Below are 20,208 nucleotides of genomic sequence, written 5' to 3' on the forward strand. Positions count from 1 at the left end.
CCCGGCATTTGGGCAGAGAGTGGGTGGAGGGGAGAGGGAGCAAAAGATGCAACTCTGTCTGGCTCCTGCTGAGGAAGAGGAGGATGAGGAATGACAGAGAGGAGGAGGAAGAGCAAGTTTTCCTGTCTCGGCTGAGGTTGGCTGGGGGGAGCAGTGTGTATACGGGGGGCAGCTGGGACTGAGGCGTGTAGGAATGTGAAAGACGGCAGCTGAGCTGGGACAGGATGCTAACTGGGTGTGGTGACCTTGCAGAGCTAAAGGCTGAGGTGGCGAGGCGGTCAGAAGGAAAGTGTGAAGTCTACAGCAGGCTGATGGACTCACATTTAGTATTCAGTGTGCACCAGCTCAGGAGATAAACACAGCAGAAATATTAGCAAAAGTATTCAGTCCCTAGAATATTGTCACATCACAGGAGGGGTGGCAGATATGAAGTTTAAAGTTTTATCACAATGTTTTGTGGTATTATTGTGATAACAATAAAAGTGACAGTAAGAACTACTCATTAGTTCTCTTTTAGGTAACTGTATCACTAACACAGCAATCACAGCACAAATGCTCCTCTTGAAAAACAAGAACATTTGTAATGCACTTCTGCAGGACACCAGTCACATAAAGAAATGTCATTTGTATCACTAAACTGCATTGAATCATATCTTCAATTCAACTGGAACTTATAGTGACGATAAATCTTAATTCTTATGATTCTAAGAAATTTATCACGATAAATGCTAAACGATACGATATGCCTACATTACAGCCATAATTTGAAGTGAACTGTTTATGTGTGTGGGGGAAATAAATAGATTCATAAACACAAAAAAACTGAGCATATACTATGTATTATTTCAGTATGTTTTCTGTTAGTTTCATTACAGCAAGACATAGTTCCAAAAACTTACTGTTTTTTCCCATCAATTAACATTATTTATTTATTTATTTCAGCTAACAAAAAAGTGATCTCAATTTTCAGTTTTCATTATTTCGTTCGTTTTAGCTAACTACGATAAACTTGATATAGACGCGGCGTTTTTTTTGTGTTTTTTTTTACAGCAACTGCAGCAGAGGTTAGACGGCACCTCAGCGTTCTCAGGGTACAGCGGAACAGAAAGGAGAGCAGGGTGACAACGCTGCCCCTGAAACTTCCCCCCTGCCTCCTCAAATGTCACTGCACTGCTGCAGAGTGCTGCGCAGACAGAGAGACACGCGCTCCGACTCAGCCTGCTGGAGTGAAAAGCATCCCTGGACTGGAACAGCATGGGGGATGATGGTGCATCCACTCTGAAACACACACACACACACACACACACACACACACACACACACACACACACACACACACACACACACACACACACACACACACACACACACACACACACACACACACGCAAGGTCTGCACTTCTGCCGACTGGAAGGAAGACGAGCCAACATCCCTGTGGGTGTAACTGGGCACTTCCTGCTGGCGTTCAGATGGAAGCCTGCAGCACTCTCCTCTGCTCCACCCTCTGCAGGCCCAGAATAAACTTTGTTTACTCCACGTTGTCATAAAGGGTGTGCAGGCTGTCAGTTTAGCCTCATGAAAATCGCCAGTGGATTCAGTGAAGCCGGAGCCAGTACTGTTTTAGATTTAAGTCTTTTTTTTGTTTTTACATGCGTAAACCTGAAAATACCCTGGCGATTTGAACCAAACTGAATAAGCTCCACTTTGTTCCAAATGCTACAAAACCACCAGGTTTAACAACAAAAGGCCATTTAGAATCCTTTGAATGTCTATGGGAGATGGGAATTTTTTTTTTTTTTTTTTGCATTTTCTCATAATAATGTATTTGGTAGTCAGTTCATGCAGCATCTTAAATACTGAAGGTTTTTCTGCTGCAATAAAAAGGCTTTAGTTAGGTTTGCCCATGTATATTAATATCTTATGAGATATCTCAAGTTTTTATATACTTTTTCATTAAGTCCAGTTTATTTGCCTATTTCAGCAACAGTCTGGAAGGTTGCTACGACAACAGCAGCAGATCTGTGATGTATTGTTGTGCTTAAGCCGTTCAGTGATTTATAAACTAACAAAAGAATTTTAAAATCTGTTCTTTAGGATATAAACCCACAAATCAATGTTGAAAATGTGGGAGCAGAACCGGTCAAACATGGGCTTCTGTCCCGACTCAGAGACATAAACATACATACAAACTATTTAGAGTATTTAGAGTTAGTGACAGTTTTGCTGGTGTCTTTTTCGTGTCGGTAGTTAATAGATCGATTCTCTACCTGCATCTGCACCAAAGAGTTAAGAATGTACAAACATGTTCTCACTGAGGCTTGTACAGATGTGCAGTTTTTAATTGACATTTATCATCCCTATGACTCTACATTTGCTCATTTATGGCCTCTAGGGGTTTCCATACACGTCTCTCTGCCTGACATATGGCAGTGAAACACAACAACAGTGTTTTCCTTGTGGGGCCTCTCGTCCTAGGCTGGTGTTATAGTTAAACATGACATTTATGGTTTTCCAGCTCCACAAACAGCGGCAGGCTTATTCTGGGCTCTGTCCTGTCCCAGATCATGAAAGGAAAACCTCGGCCTGCCTGGTGCAAGCCGCCGCTTTGACCCCAGCTCAGTCGGGGAGCACGCCCGCTCTCCTCCCAGCCGCCTCCACTAACTCCTTCAGCTAAGAGATAAGGGGTCGTATTTGCATCCCGCCTGCATGCGGACGCCATGATAAGCAGCTGCCGGGACTTACGTGCTGTTGAGGATTTGGAACCTTTCTCCTTTCCTGAAGCTCAGGTCATCCTCTGTCCGCGCCTCGTAGTCGTAAAGTGCCACAAAGAGAGTGACTCCTGCAGCGGGGGAAAGCAGAGAAAAACACAGAGTCAGCTCTTGGAAGATTAGCAAGAGAAAATGAAGCTGAAGAAGTGAAATGAGCTCCAGGACACTGAGCAAACAGCAGCGTATCTGCTCTGGACCAACAGGAAGGCAGTCATGGTGAATGTTCCGGCAAATCATTCTGGTTAGCAGGGAGAAGAGCCGTGCTATGTCAGCAAATGAAACAAATATAACACTATGTATGACTGATGGGAGGAGTGTATCAGTTGTGATTAACCTGCATTTTCTGTTGTTTTTTTTTCTATCATCACAAAATTTCCACCTATGACATCACATCAGGTTGGCTGAATGGCAGGCAGAGAAATACATGACGCAAGAAATATTATAGCCTCTCAGATTCTCAGGTTCCTGACGGCCTCCATCCAGGTGTCCCATCTTCTTCCCCCTGTGAATTAGCCAGACTGATCAGCCTGCAGCCAACTAGTTTCACAGAGCACACCTGTTAACGGTCGCTCCTTCTCTATTTTACAACGTGCATTTGTTATTGAACCAGGTAGGTTTTAGTGACTCAGCGAGTCCCAAGGATGATGTTTTACATTTGGGCTACCAACAACCTTTAAAACATTTTCCACTTTTTCCTCTCCAGAATCAAACATCACAGCTATTTTACAACCATCAAAGAACCTTAAGGTGACTCATTAACTGAATGTCCACAACATCTTTTAGATTTTCTTTATGCTAAATATTTTATTAGTAAGGCATTTTTGCAAGGGTCAGTACAGCTTAATTCAGTAGCAGAAATAATCAAATAAGTAAAATCAATCATCTAGTCTATCTTTCCCTAATGCTGACACTGAGAACTAAAAAGGGAACCTTTGAGAGAGACGGACGGAGTTTGACGTTTTGAACCCCAGACCTGGCTTGATGATGAAGAAGGTGAGGTAGCAGGAGGAGGAAGTTGATCGACGAAGGCAGGCCACTTCTTCTTCTTTGTCTTTGGGGTCTGATTGCAGCTGATGAGAGAAGTGTGATTTGAAGAAAACATGTTGTGGGCCTGACCGGTTGGTCCCCATACGCAGGACAGTCTTCGGCTCTGTGGCCCCGGCTCTTCTTCAGCTGCAGAGTTCTTTGTCCATCTCGATCTTGGCTCGAAGCTGCCTGGAGGATCCAACCAAAAGTTCCTCTTTTGCACCCACCTTTTTTAGGATTTATCCACCTTTTGGTGCGTTTGCATTGGCTAGCACTGATGCTGTGTTTATTTCATTGGCTGTCTGCTTAGACAGATGAACTCATATCCATCACTGTCTTAAAGACATTCTGTCCTGATGTCTGTGCTAATGTCTCAGGGTTGCTCAACGTTCCTCCTACGTGAATTGCTTGCACAACCTTTTCTCTGAAATGTTTAAGTTGTCCAACAATCTGCTTCCAAATAAGGCGTTGGTCATTTCTGCTCTCCTGTTAGTTCCCCTTCTTCCCCTAACCTTCCACCTACCATCTACCTCCAACATATCAGTGATCTTTAATTGCAGTTACACCTTTTCCACCATCTCAAGTTCAATGTCGAAATCACATTTATAACTTCTTTAGCTTCTCTGATTTAGCATTCATTTATAATTTTATGACAACCATAACTTATTAGTTACTCTTATTATAATCTTAATGTGAGTTATTACAGATGTTTTCTGAAAAGAAACCAAGAATAATCCATGATTTTCATACAAGCATACAAGGCCTTTGACTATTTCAGGGAAAAACGTGTCCTTTATGGTTGACTCTGGAGCAACATCTTCAATTATGAGGAAAAAAAGAATGCAATATTCCACCAAAACTTAGTGGGAACTATGTCTATTCAGCGTCTGCCTCAGGTCATGTAGTAAAGGAGAGAATTACTACTCCTATTGCATGTAAAACTTCTCAAGGATTCTCTTTCAAACATTCATTTTTGTTGACAGATATGCCCATTAAATCTTATTGGACGAGATCTGATGTGCCGCTTAGGGATTGATCTTGTCTCAACACTCGAGGGTGTAAAAGTTGCATCACATTCTGATTGGACTCACACAGCTGTGCAATTTGACTCGTCTGCTCTTGAATGGAAGCTTCCAAATTCATCTCTTTCACAAAAACTTCTTGCAGAAGTGAAAACAACACGATGAATTAAGCTGCATTTCAAATGTTTCATTGGGAGCGGATTGTGATTGTGAGAAGCGATGGTTCCGAGCTCCTTCTGAGAAACTGTCAACATCTGCTTTGTTTTGGAACACACACACACACACACACAGCGGGCTTGGTTGTCTCTCTCTCTCTCTCTCAGCTGAGCAGAGAGTTTTTTGTGTTCCTAACTCTTACCCACACATTCCTTTGGCAAAATTGCAAAATTTGGAGTGGAATGATGTAGGGTCATTTATTCATGTGTGTAAACATGAGACTAATTGGATTATTTCACCTGCTGACCCAAATGTAATGTTTTCTGAGCGCATGTCAGAATTCAAAAAGGTGTTTCATTGTATAGAGCACTGTAAAAAAAACTGTGGAATTGGTTCCTACCACAGATCTAAATTTTGAAGCATGCTTTTTATCTCACAGATCTGTCTTCACTACCAAAAGCGCTATCTAAAGTTCCTGATGACTTACAGTTACTCGTTTTACTTGTAAGTGTGCCCACAAATCTAAGTGTAAATGCAAGTATTCTTACAAGTAAATCAATATTAATATAAGTATTTTAATTAGAATTTTATCAAATTACTCAAAAATGTTTAGATTTCATTATTTAAAACTTTCATGCTTTGAAATAAGGAATAGTCTCAACTATTTTTATAAATCTGCAGGCTGGAAACTTACTTCCTCTTTTTCCAGGAAACCTGCTCTTCATGTTTCATGACTCTCTCTGTCTGACTATGATTTCTGATGATTAGATAAAAAAAAGAAGTAGAATTAAAGCAAAGTTTGCAGGAGACAAGAACAACACACACAAAAGGATTGACTTTATTGAAGTTTAAGTCTACTGTTGGGCCTATATGTCACTTGAGTGATTAATTTTAATGGTAACTTTATTTATTGTTACTGTTAGACTAAAATCTCCAGCATAGGGAAGTGGAATGAGCTTGGGTTTTCTTGACAGGAATGATTTTTTTTTGCACTTTGACAGTTCATCAGGACCGGATTTAATGTGTATTAAAGGAATATGAAAATGTTTTTTACAGTTTAAATATTAACCAGGTTAAAATGCTGCCTCTTTGTTAAAGGTTATGTGCAGCAATTTTGACTTCTTTATAACATCTTACGGCACAGGTAAAGCTTGAAAGAAAATTTCATCTTTGGCCGTCATGTTTTGAGAAAGTTGCTGCAAAATCAATTTTAGGCTGCAACAATCACAAAACAGCATCGCAACAGCCTGGAGCGACGACATAATGTGAACCATCAGCGTCTTTGACAACAGACTGAGAACATCTTGAAAATGCTACATACATCTTTTAATGTATGTAGAAATATTATTTCTTTAAGTTAAACAAATCTGCTTTAACTATTTTTTGCACTGGATAAACACTTTGGTCAGGTTTAGTGGAGAGTAATAGTATTTCTAATGTATAACAAATGGCTTACATGAAAAATGTTTTATATGCGATTAATTGTCTGTATAAGTAACAGAATCTGCAGAATGTGTCAAATTTTTTTTATTTGATTAAAAGATTAATCGTCAGAATAATAGATAGAACAATCGACTACTAATATAATCATTAGTTGCAACCCTACTTGTGTTAAATCTGAAACAAAGTCTAAAATAATACAGTATTTGATCCATAACAAGGTGATTTCCAAAGAGTTACAAAGTCAAAACCTGGTTAGAGGAGATGACCTAACTAAAGAACCTCACAGCTCTCCGCTCTTTGCTGGATGATCAAAAACATCACAATACTTTCAGTTATTGATCATCTTGATGTAGACAGTTATTGGAAGTCTTCTGTTATTCTTGCATCCTCCCCTCTCCATCTTCCAGTCAGGTCTGATAAAAACTGGACAGAGTGTAAACGAAGACGTACTCAGAGACTAAAGCAAATCCTCAGGCCTGGACGCTATGAAACTGCTGAGCACTGCCAGCTTTCAGTGGGGTTTAAGACACAGGCCCACTGAAACCGATAAACTGTGACAAAGTTGCAGCAGGTTGCAGTGATGCAGAGGGGCAGTGGTTAGCACCCTGCAAGCATTTACAATAAGAAGCTGAGTGTGTTCTCCAACACATCTTCAACAAGCTTTCATTTTTACACATAGCCTTGCTAAGATGGAGCATTTTTAGTTTCTAAATTTTTCACCAGAATTTTATTTCATTTATGTTTTTTTATTTCAGTACTAAATAATAAATATAAAAAGTTCATGCAACAACTAGAAGAAATCATGAAGGAGCAGAAAAATGTATAAACTTATAATATCTGACACCTTTTCAAGTAAAAAGAAAATTTGTTTTTCAACTCAGAAAACTATTACAGATGTTTCACATACACAAAAATACACACAAAAAACACAACATGATCTTATTTAAGGCTGTATCGCTTCATCATAATAATTTTCAAATTTCTTTGAAATGCAGAAAGAGATTTTGATTGTTTTCTCTCTGTCAGGATAGTTCTATAAACTGACATCTTTAGATGAAATGCATTATTCTTGCCGTCCTGAATCCAATTTCTTTTAAATTCCAGTTTCTTTTAAGTTGCATTTGCTTCATCTCTTTACAAATCTGCTTTGAAAAGCTCAGTCTATCTATGTATAAATTTTTTACAATATGTTGTGGTTTTTAATCTAAAACTGAGCTGCATATGTCTCCGTTCATGTGAAGAGTCCAGCCTGCTTGGAATAAAATCCTGACCTGGGCTGGAGAGAGTCTATCCTTACAGGACAGACGCTGAGTCAGTGCGGCCTGAATTCGATCACCCCGGGCACAAATGTTTCAGATAAAGAGCAGTGGCCTGAAAAAAAACCTTTTCAGTCACTCCAGCATTATCCAAGTCTGGCTGAAATAGAGCAAGATTGTCCCCCACAAAGCCTCCAACGGCAGAAAGACTGTGCTGACAGAGACGAACTGCGCCAGCCGCATTTAGGAAGAGTCTGACAGCAAACTCTTAGTAAGACTCCATGTGAGGAGGTCGTGTGAGGCTAAAGGGACTGCACAGACTGGAGCTGATGCTGAAGCAGGATGATGGAAACCCTTTAGGGTGCAGCGCTCCAAATGTTCTGAAACTCATTCATTGATTGGCTTCTGTGTTGGAATGTCAGTCAATGCGTTGCATAACGTCGTGGCACTGGCTCCGTATTCCAGTTTGGGAAAATGACATCAGCAAATCCGCTGGTCATCGATAAGATGGTGGACACACACAGGAGCGTGGAGGCAGCCTCCTGCTTACGAACTGGAGTGAAGCCAAGGTTTACGTCTAAACGTCTCCCACCAGGATGAAGCTAAAATAAAGAATAAAAAAAAAACTCAGCTCAGCTCTTCTGCCTCTCTGTGGATTTACATCACAGAGAGGCGAAAATCATCCACACCTTGAGTTCAAGGTGTTGTGTTAGGATAAGTTCAATAGAAATGCTGAGTTCCTCTGCAGAGCAGCTCGGCTCAGTCAAACAGAAAGGATTTCCTGAGTAAGACAATTCTCTCCCTAAACAATGAGCTCAGAGCACAAAGACGTGCGCTGATGTCAACTGACAGGACCGGTCTGGGGTCAGGGAGAGAGAGAAACCATCATGTGATCACACCAACATGAAACTCTGTAGTGACAGGAAGGAAACCTCAAAAATGCAACTTTATCCGACGTCTCAAAAGGTACCACTAAAATAAAACACTGGAATTGTATTTCCTAAAATATTTTCATCATATTTATGTGACAGGACATTTGCATTTCATCGAGGAGTCAAAGAGATTGGCTTTCTTTTCACCTAGTGGTGGAATTTGTTTAAAAAGCAGTTCGGCATACCTCAGGCAACCGTAACCATGGCAACAAGAACTACGTTCTTTATAATGGTCAGCATCAGATTCCATGATGGACCAGATACCTGTTACTGGTGGAAATTCTGTTTCAGCTGCACTCCCAGTGTTTTGTTTTGGGGGTGTAGAGGGGGGGGGGGGGGGGGGGGGTACCAGTTTACAAAGTAATATACAAATATAACTATAAACAAAGTCATTTATGAATCAGCTAGGACTTTAAGCTTTGTCTACACATGATTAATTCAATTCCATTGTCCTGTTACAAGCCGAACTATCAACAAGTCATATCAAAACATGCTAGCGTTAGCCTAGCATTTCCACAATCTGCTTCATCTCCCATAAGGCAGCCATTCAGGGGGCCTAATCTCTTGCTCTCACAAAGCACCAGATATGTCTACAAAGCTCCTTCATTGAGCAGACTCCATCTTTGCTTCCTCCTCAGCCCTCCACCATGCATCCCCGACTCAGCTCCTCCTTTTTCCTTTGTCGTTTGAGTTCTAATGGCAGCTTTATAAATTCAGCTAACATGTGATCTGTACATCAAAGCCGTTCTGCAGAGTCTCTGGTTGGGACAAAATACCAGTCACTATGAAAAAAACTACAACGGACACTCCGGCAGAGACTGAACATTGTTGGTAAAGACTCACGTGATCCCACTAATAATGTACCCCATGTAATACTGGAGAATAGATATAATATTGTTATACTTTTTTACTTTGTTTACATAACATTAGATTTAATGAAGGATCAAATTTAGAGTTGGCAACCAAATCTCCATTGACAACTTGACCATCACTGTGAGCGTCCATCTTTGATCCATCAGTTTAATCCTTTGGCTCTCACAGTGTTGGGACAATTGCTGTAGTCACATTGCCTTGTGACTTGGAATAGGACGTTCTGAGTCAGACTCCCAGTCTGTGTAATCCTGTCTTCATCTTCACAGTTTGCTTTTTGTTGCTTAAATGAGCTGAATTAATTCACAATAAATCATTCTGCTGCAGATGTTTATCTTTTGGTTTCTCCACTGGGCCTGGTGCCTGAGTGGATTCAGGTCAGTCTTCCTTAGGTTGAGTCATAAAGCTTAGGTGGGCTTCTAGCAGTGTGAATTGTGTTAAAGCCACGCAATGCGCCACGGTGACTCATCGTTTTCTGTTAAAAGTAAAATACTCGACATTTGAGGCAGCGCTGCTTCAGATGTTGCGTCCCGCTTAACGCTGGAAGGCTCGCTGCTGCTGAGCTTACTTTGACTTTGCTACTAAAAATCCAGTTTGCTAATAAAATCTGCGAGTCCTGAGAGGAACCCAAAAGTGATAAAATGATATAAATTATATAAAATTATACAATTATAAAATTATAATTATGCTACTTCCAGTCAGCCTCAGGGTTTCTATAGGAATGCTTTAACAGAGAAACCCCAGATGACCTGCAAAATGTATTTTATCAGGGTTTTAAATAGCAGATCACTAAATGCAGAGCAGAAGAAAAAATAAACAGTTTCAACATAAGAAACTAATCTGAAACTGTTGCATGTGTTTGGATTCAGCTCGCCTGAGTCAATACTTTGTTGAACCACTATTCCTGCAGTTAATAGCCACAGACTGACATTTATCTGACAGCTTAAACTCAGATCTAACAAAAAGAATCTGTGAAGATTCCTTTTAAAGTCTTGCCTTATGTTAGTTTTGGACTTTAACTGGTCCAGGATTAATAGGTATTCTTCCTTTGTTTACTGTTTCATCTTCATCAACTCTGACCGGCCTGCTGAAGAACACCATGATGCTGCCACCACCACATTTTAATACGAGGACTGTGTGATGTGCAGCGTTATTTTTGTTTTTCTACCCACCATAAAGGTTCAGTTTTAGTTTCTTAATGTTCAGTATTTTTCTTTGCCCTCCAATGGCTGATACTTTTAAAACAGGCAACATTTGGCAATTAAAAAAAAATAAAATCCATTATTAACTTTGGTAATCCTAACTAATCCAAAACAAGATAGGTTTGGTCTGATTTAACTTCAAGTGTATTTATCTTTTTATTTGGTGTAAACTTCAGCTTTCAACTGTACATACAATAACCAAACAGCAGTAGCAGCAGCAGGAATACGTCAAATCAATTAGCTAAAATTATAGATTTTGTTTTGAAAATTTCAGGCAAATAAAATGATTCAGTGGAATTTTTACTCAGGGTCATCTATTCCGAGAATCTCACACTCTCCGACAAGCAGACGTCAGTAATTCGCCGTCTTCTGAAGGAAATTGGTTACATTAGCCAAAGAGGGCTGAATAAAAATGTATACAAAACAATGTAATTTAAAAACAGAACCCTTCTACCCTAAAATGTGCTACTTTTTGTTGGTTTATGTCATAAAAAAATCAAACAAAAACCACTTTAGTTTGTGGTGGCAAGGTGATGTGGGCTATGAATACATGTGGAAGGTGCTGCCGGGTCCCTTACCTGTCCCTCCACGGGTCCGCAGGGTCCCGGTGTGAGAGGAAGTGTTGACCCCCCCAAAGACGGTCACCCCCTGTCCGACGGGGGCGTGGAAGTTGTTGTAGTTGGGAATGGCAGTGACCCCGAAGCTGGGATAGTGCTGCGGCGTGGGGTCGGCCCCATAGCAGTACCCGGCTCCCTGGGAGATGCTGGTGTCTCGGTCGTCTGTGAGTTTGGTTGCCTCCTTATCCTTGCATTGCACACAGCCCATTATCTATAATCTGGTGGCAACAAACACACAGAGACAGAAAGTTAGGCAGCTGAATGAAGACATGAAATAAATAGGAGTGTGTGCTTGTGGCTTAACGAAAAGAGTCAGGGGGAAGTTCACATCAATGATGTCAGATGATCAAAAGGTTGGAAGTGAAAAAGATGCAAGTCAGCTGATAATGTCAACCTGAGTCCTCCCAGGCCAACAGGTGCAGGAGAGGGAGCCAAACAACGTCAAGGTTACTTTTTACACTGATTCCTCTACAGTTGGCACCTTCCACTGATCCTTGGCTCAGAGAGACAGGGATCTGCCTCTGAGAACTCGTCCACACGTATATCGAACACAAATATTGTTTGAACAAACGAATATCGTGTGAGCAAATAACATCGTACACACAGGATCGGTTTGAGAAAAGTTTTCATCCACATGAAGCCAAACAAATCCACCTCTCAGTGTTGTTAAAAATATGCCAAACCCATATGGGGCAGTGCAGCGCCCCCTATGGGCCAGCCAATCAGATTGCTTCAAAACAATCATCACTTCCTGTTAGAAATTAAACATGGTTCATTTGTGTGGACAAATGTATATGTTGAACTACTTATAAATAGCATGTTAGAATGTAAAGTTAATAAAACACAAGGCGATGTTGATAAAGAATCATGTTAAAGCAAATATGTGGATATTATAGAATTATTTGTCACAGACTGTAATGAGCGGGATCCTAAGACTCCATCCACACTGGAGACGATTTTTGGTGAATCTGCAAAGGTTTTTGCAGATTCACCAAGGTGTGTGTCTACACGGATTTCTTGTCTTGCGAGATAAAAAACTATCATTTTTTAAAACCGAGTTCCAGAGCAGATAAATTTGGTTTTATCTTTCCATTTGACCATGCGAGCTGCGTCTTTTTGTTGTTTTAAATGATGATGTTACAGCTCTGCCTCACTGTCACCACCAACAAACAAGGTTCCATTCTGTGTTCTGCATCATTCTCTGGCAGTGTTACAGCGCCACCGCTTGGCCCGGCAGACCTACTACATCATGTTCTACGCCGCTGCTACCCGTCAGCAGATGCAAATTTTTTCTAAATCATTCTACAAAAATATAATGTGTTCTTCTCTGGATTAAATCTCTTATTTGTTAAATATCCACTTTAGTTGGGGTTTTTATGAATAATTGCTTTTAGCAATATTAAAGAGAGATAATGTGTGGATGAGAGGGCAAAACGCATAAACATGTATTTGTTTGATATCTGGCTAAGTGTGGACCAGACCCTCTTCTCTATGTGACTCACATAAACCCATAAAAATCTGGGCACCACTGTGTGGCGGTGCAGTGACGCACATCAGCGCTGTCAGACCCTTCAGGCAATGGCTGCAAGCAGAAAACTGATTTCATCCCAGAACCCTGACCGGCCTTTTAATTAGAATCTGAACCAACGTCTTCCCTCTCTTTCACCCTCTCCACAGGTGTCCTATAGCAAGTCAGGGCTAAGTTCCAGCGCCAGAAAAGACCCAGCAGGAAGTGGAACCAACAGGCTTCTTTAAAGATCCAACTTATGAGTCAATACAGATTCACCAGAGACACATTAGGAAATGACAACTCAATATCTGGGCAGCAGTGGACTCCCAAAGGACCTGATAGCATCTAATTGTGAGCATGTAAAATGAAAACAGCCGCAGGAATGACAGAGGAGGTGACTTTCTTTCTCGCCATGTCGTCTCGCTCATCTGCCTGCAGTGAGCCGCTCATTACCCGCTGTGCAGAAAGTTAGAATGAAGCGTTCCCCTCTAACGGTGTCATCTATGAACAAGTGGAGTGTTGGACGAAGCTTCCGTCTTATCAAAACGATAAGATCACAGGACAACCTCCTGAGAAGCAGGTGAAGCCGTCAGACTGCAGGACAAATACAACCCAGCATGCCTTACCAGATGGAACCCCTCATTAGCATCCATAACTGTCTTCTTTGGTGCCAGAAACCTCCTTGCGCTAATTATTACAATATTTAGGCATAATTACTTCTAGAGCAAAGAAGAAGAGATACAATTTAGTCAAGAAGTTGACAAATATTGGCTGCTGACCAGAATCAGCTCGGTGAACGGATTATTGAAGGCGTAAAAACAGTAGGAAGTAGAAACGTTGGCCTTTTGTAAAACTCAGCCGAGGTAAACCTTTTACATTCTCTAGGGAATATACAAAGAAAATACAGTTGTAGTTATGATAGCAGAAACCATCTCCTATGTAAAAAAAACTTCACATATAAACAACATAATCATGCCTCTTCATAAAACTGGTCAACCCTGTGTAATAACGCCCTAATACACAGATGATGCATCCACGCCTATTATATTATTATTACAAAGAGTGAAAATCTCACTTTTGATGCTCTCTTATGTCATAGATCTTGAAGAAAATCCGAATTTGAAACTTGAATCTGCCACAATTGGTACTAAAAGATAATAATGATATTTAGGAAAAGTAGGTAAAAATAAAGAAATCAGAAATATGGTGGACAAAATGAAAGAGTAAATTATTATAGATTTATTCGGGTCATTATGATGATAAAGTAGCATGGAAATCTAAAAATATATAAAAGTCTATTTATTTTACTGTTCTCTTACCATATTTCAGTTATTGTGGTAATTGAAATGTTAATGACAACTTCACTACAGTCATTAAAACACTGCTAACATGAACAATAACAGTAATCAATACGGTTGGTTATCTGGATCATACAGACACATTATTCATAAAATCTAAACTGCTCAAATTTGCTGACATAGTGGAATTACAAAGAGCTATTTTCTTGTTTAAAGCCAAAATAATTTATTACTGGAAAAATTCAAGAGCTTTTCTTATGGAAGGACTTCATAATTTAAGAGAAAATGCACATAGGAATGCATTGTATCAGTTATAGATATGTAAATAGAAAATACTAATTAAGAAAAATTTTTATAACTAAGTTAAGATGAATAATCATTTATTAGATGATTCTGTAGATGTAAGAAGGTTGGGTGTAAAAATAAGCTTCTCTGAATGTGTAAATACACTTCACTATTGTTTGCCTTTGTTTTAAATGCACTTTGTATATGTAACTTTGTTTATTCTTTTATTATATGTTTAATGAAATCAAACTTCAAACCTAAAAGACAGAGGAAATCAGAAATCAATCATAAAATCGATCAGTGTCAGATTTTGTTTCTTGTTTTTACTTCTTCTCTTCATTTGGTGTCTTAAGTTAGAATCAGTGATTGAAGATCATTTAGTTTAATCCAGATCAGAGGCCACTGGCACTCTGTTAGCGGCCGTTGCTAGAGAATTAGCCCCACACTGAATAAGCCGCCATCACAGTGTTTCAATGTGATTACATGCTGATCTCCCAGGCAGGAGAGTTCAACTAGTGGAGAAATCCTGCCTCTTTATTTACATGTTTTTACTGTAGTGAAAGATTAGGGACTTTCAAACTTTTCACTTCATATTTCATGTGTCATTTTTGACGTTTTTGGCTTTTTAATCGAGAAAATGTAAGATTTGTTGTGCAATATAAAGTCTGAAATGTCAGCGCGCGTCATTGCACTTGCATAAGGACTTAGTGGATCCATCTCAGGCAGAACAGACGCAATCATGAGGAGTGCGGTCAGAGCTTTGTGCTCGCTCTAATCAATTTGGTTTTGATCTGTGTCAAAGCCATGAAACAAGCAGGCAGAGTGAAAAGCAAAACTCACACTCCCAGTCAGGGTGTTGCATACCCAGATATCTCTGTCAATAAACTCTGTAATCATCTGTGACAGGATGAGGGGAATGCATGGTGTGTGTGTGTGGAGGGGGGAGGGGGGGCAACAACAGCAGCAATGCTACGATCAGTCCAAAACTGCAGAGCATAATCGCGTCTGCTCTCAGCAGAAGCCGACAACTTGCTGAGAAAACAAACTGCTTCTGCGTTCAGACTATTTCTATAATCCTTAACCGGCAGAGACGGACTGGAGCCGCTTTTAAAAAGATGGGGAACTGTTCTATTGATTCTTCTGAACGCATGCAAAGCTGCTCCTTTACTGCTTCTGCGATGTTAACCTGGGACGGATTGGATCAGAACCGTCAGTGCAGATCTCACAACTCCTCTCGGTGTCACCCACAGCGACAGCATGCAGGGGCTTCAGGTCGCCTACGTGAAGCGTTCCTGTCCTGCTCTGCCTCAGATCTAACGCAGGTGGACCAGAGAGAAAAACCTGACAGTAACCATTTAGTTTCCCATCACAGGGCAGCCATGGAAAAACACAACTTCCTCAGTTAGATCGCTTGTGATTTCATTGGTTTAAATTGGTGCAGTCAATCGATTGAAAAATATGATCAGAATAATTACATTCTGGCACATTAATCATGATTAATCACAATGCTTAACTTTGTAAGCTTGAAATATAAATATGTGCACAGCTGTTCAAGCCCCTCCTGCGGCACTCCAACCAATAAAATGCAAGAACTGATTTGATTTTGCTGAGGGAAACTTTCTCCACTACTACATGAAAACAAGTAATAGCAACTTTTTCAGGGAACACCTGACAGACAAAATATATATTCTATTTTCTGGTTCTTGGGTGCCCCGCCCCTCACTGACGCCGCCCTGGGCAACTGGCAATACAGCCAATATCAAAAACCGCCACTGTATGCACAACTTCAAAGAATGTTTCAGTGTCTAAAACCAAACATGTCTGAAGACTCTCGGTTTTCCAGGTTTTAATATTCAGGAAGATACAACCACTAAACAGAGATGCTCAGAGAAATCAGCAGGCGGTGAAATCACCTCTACCAGACCTGGATACTGAGCATTCATCCACAAACACAAAAATCTGACCTTTTTTTGATCAGAGAATGCAACAAACCACACCATTAACAACCCTCTTAGAAAATAAAATATATCTTATCTCATCTCTTGGTTGTTGCAGCTACACTAGTGTTTATGAAGCTTTGTACTATTATTGCTACTATTTGTTGCTCAGTTTTCCTCCAAAACTAGACTCAGGTTCTAAAACAAAAGAACAATGACTTCTTATAAGGTCAACAAAAGCAGTGGTGTGCATCACTAAGTAAAATGTTAGTTGCCATAAAGCACTAATTATAAACACTAGTTCTGCTAACTGTAAGAGACTACAACAGTATTCATCAGAAGCTAATGCTAAAGCACTAATTTCAATTCATGTCATCTCTGCCAGAGAAAGACTACAAGCTTTGGGCACCAATTTAATTTTGACATTATAATTTACATGCTCTGTAATGTACTTCAATACAGTATTTATGTTATATAAATAACTGTTATTTATCTCTACCGTCTGTTTTCATTTCTTCCTGTATGTTTCTTGTTAGAAATAAAGTTATTAGGGGAAAAAAGAATGAGAAGTGAGGAGAGGAAACGGAATTGCTACACATTTCAAAGTAAGAGCATGAATATAAGTGTGTAATATAAGTGTGCTCAGCATTTTCAAAGCTAGCAGAAGTGATAAAGGAAACATTTGCTCTGCTCTTAGCATATTAGCATTATAGCAGTAGTGTGCCCACCACTGCTGAGGAGCCCTGATGTCACCAGAATCAGGCAGTTCTGAGGTTTGATTGGCTACCTGTGCATCAGACAGGAAGGGACAAAACAACTCAAGGATTTGATAAATGACACAAAAAGCTCTTGAACAAAAATCAATATGTGATGAGTGATGACAGGTTGCAAACACATTTTCTCATTTGATGAAGTGATGGGGGAGCTTGGTGTAGAATCATTTAACAAGCACCGACATAATCCTAAAAAAAATCACCACACAGTATCAATCATTTCTCATATTTCTGCTGTAGATGAAAGCAATCGCTAAAGTTGTCTGATTCTTAAAGTGGCAAAGTCTGCGCTCATAAAGCCGGATTCCTCTCAGGCTGCTGCGGGTCCAGTAAGGGCCGGGGTAATCACTGGCTGCTCTCTTTGAACTGAAGCCTCTTTCATCTCCTCTCTCCCCACTTCCTGCCCTCTCCTCTCTGCTGATTAATTATTCTTCCCTTGCAGAAAGAGCTGGCACCTGCTGGCTGGAGGGGCCGTTCAGCTGCACGCTCCCCCGCAGGGAAGCCTCGACAGAGGCCAGTTTATCACCCCCTAACTTCCAGCATAGTACAAACATTTCAGGTCAGTGTGAATCATTCCCTTGACATTAGAAAAAAAAAAATGAAAGAATGCCTAAGACATCTTTCAGATTCACAGCAGACCTGGAATCTTCTCACGGTTCATCCGTTCTCAACATGAAATCAATCAACACTAAACCAAAACCCATTAAAACAGCAGCATAGAGCTGGGGCCAGAGCCGGGGCCAGAGCCACATGTACTATTAGTTACTGCAACAGGCAGCTCATATAACACTAGGGCGCTACGTTTATTAGCTTCTCTAATTAGAAGCAAAAACCTGAAGCACCTAAAGGACTAAGAGGTTAGGAAGAAGAAGACTTATTAAGTCAGAGCAAAATAAAGGGCTGTCAAGTAAAACAGTGGAGGGGGCTGATCAGAGCCCCCCGTCGCACCATGGCCGTGTGCCTGGATGAATTATTAATTGGCTGGTTCTGCTGACCAGAAGGTATGCTGCTGCATCTCAGGGGAAGATTTTAAAGGTGTGGGTGGGATTCCCTAAATGTAGGGGAGAGAAGGCTGAGAGTGGCTGATGGAGGAAAGAGGGTGGAAACAACGGATAAAAGCTGTGCTGCCTGTTGGAAGGCCTAATAAAAGAATGAAATTTGAGACTACTAAAAAGGAATGAACCGATGTGAAGATTTGGGGTAATATCAATTCCGATATTAATTATATTGTGCTGAGGCCAACTGATATTTACCAAATTTATATATAGGGGTAGGGATATACACTACTCCTACTGTGATACTATATATATATATATATATATATATATATATATATATATATATATATATATATATATATATATATATATATATATATGTGAAAAATGAAAATGAAAATGAAGAGCCCACTGCACTGAGCTCCACTGAAAACCTCCTGGTTCTTCCACCAAATATTGATTTCCGAGTTGAAACATTAGTATTGTTGTTTCTAAATGAATATAAATTTGTTTTCTTTGCATTATCTGAGGTCTGAAAGCACTGCACCTTTTTTGTTATTTTGACCATTTCACATTTTCTGCAAATAAATAAATACAAAATTTTTTGCTTGGAATTTCAGAGACATGTTGTCAATAGTTCATAGAATAAAAAAACAACGTTCCTTTTACTCAGACATATAACTATAAAAAGTCAAATCAGAGAAACTGGTAACTTTAATTATTCTCTTAATTTTTTCCAGAGCTGTATAAAATAAATATCTGCTATCAATATCTGCAAATTTTTACTTATCAGACCGATACTGAAATGTTAAAAAATGTCTGCCATTAGCCGACACCGATTGTAAAGCTAATATAATGTGTTATTTTCTATCAAATCCATAAAAGTTTGGAATACAGGTTTATTTTAAAACTGAAAAAAGTGGTTGGCTGAATAATTGCTTCCTGTGGTAAGAGCACAAGAAAAGCAGTTTAAAGAAAAAACTTACAAAAAGATGTACCTTTCTAAAATCTAAAACATGATGCACAGGGAGAACATGCAAGCGTCATGCAGAAAGACTCCAGTTCAGGACACAAACGACTTGACCTGAACGTCCAACCAGAACCGCTGCTCTGTAACCCAACAGCTGACGGTTTCTGCTGATGCAGGAGGGTTAGCCGTCTTCCATTTGAACAAACTTCCAGGGTAAAACTGTGCTGCACACTCGCTAGAACTGTCACTACCCGCTTAGAAAAAGTTAGTGAATTATTGAGCCGCTTTGACAAAACTGACCTTTGAGAAACCAGAGAGAACCAGAATCCACTATCATGACAGCTGGGGGACGCCTCCCACCGGTGGTCAAAATGTCAAGAGACAAAGCGTCCAGCGCTGCAGATTTCTGCCCCGGCTGTGTCTGCAGTGTCCTTGTTTGGCTTGTTCGCCCAGCAGGACTGCGGACAGCGCAACCAAAGCTGCCGTTTCTCACCGCGCTGTCAAACAGGCATTAATTATTCTCTTCAGTCTGTATCCGTGCTGTGTCCTTCATCACATGATGAACAGGAGCAGAGGAGGAGGAGGAGGAGGAGGAAGGCAGTTTGCAGTAATAATGATGTAAAATGAAGAGAAAAGCAACACGGGGATGTATCTGTGGCAGGAGCAGTGAAGGTTTAAGACACTCTGAGATTTGATTTTTGTTGGAAATTGTTAAAAGAAAATACTAGGTACCATTTAGTCATAAGATTATGACTATCTGCTTCAATTCTTTAACATAAAGTACTACTTCCACTTGCAGATTATTTCACTTATACGATATCTCCCATGTTTTATGTGAAAATATCTGCCAATGTAAATGATACTTTTTATTTACACTATATTAAAGAATTATTGACGTTAGAACAGGCTCGTCTAATTAGCAGAAAAGTTACTTGTAACTTAGTTTTGTCTTATTTTAAGTCTTCAGAGAAAATTGCACTAGAAAATAGACCAAAATACTTGGTATGATTTTGTGTTTTTGCAGGGGGTGCTATGCTAGGTTATAGTTAACTAAAACTAATGAAATTACAACAACTTTTGTTATGGATATATGATTGTGTGTCTTTCCTCTGTCTCGTTTATTGGCTCACATGCACACTGCTG

General features: G+C 40.0%; 1 protein-coding gene across 4 annotated transcripts in view; it reads right to left on the minus strand.

Moving 5' to 3' along the window:
• LOC102237794 (tyrosine-protein kinase Fyn) overlaps positions 1 to 20,208 on the minus strand; it is a 74,083-nt gene that overhangs the window by 15,852 nt on the left and 38,023 nt on the right. For 3 of the 4 annotated variants that reach the window (XM_023347652.1, XM_023347650.1, XM_005806021.3), the window contains 2 exons: positions 11,256 to 11,512; positions 2,745 to 2,841 (listed from right to left, as the gene is read on the minus strand). In XM_023347652.1, the coding sequence (XP_023203420.1) occupies positions 2,745 to 2,841; positions 11,256 to 11,502 (344 nt within the window). In that variant the 5' untranslated portion in view covers positions 11,503 to 11,512. Of the gene's footprint in view, positions 1 to 2,744; positions 2,842 to 11,255; positions 11,513 to 19,365; positions 19,490 to 20,208 lie in introns of those variants that run through there. The other variant, XM_023347651.1, reaches the window with a different exon arrangement.

This window comes from Xiphophorus maculatus, chromosome 15 (assembly GCF_002775205.1).
Source record: "Xiphophorus maculatus strain JP 163 A chromosome 15, X_maculatus-5.0-male, whole genome shotgun sequence".
NCBI classification, from domain to species: domain Eukaryota; kingdom Metazoa; phylum Chordata; class Actinopteri; order Cyprinodontiformes; family Poeciliidae; genus Xiphophorus; species Xiphophorus maculatus.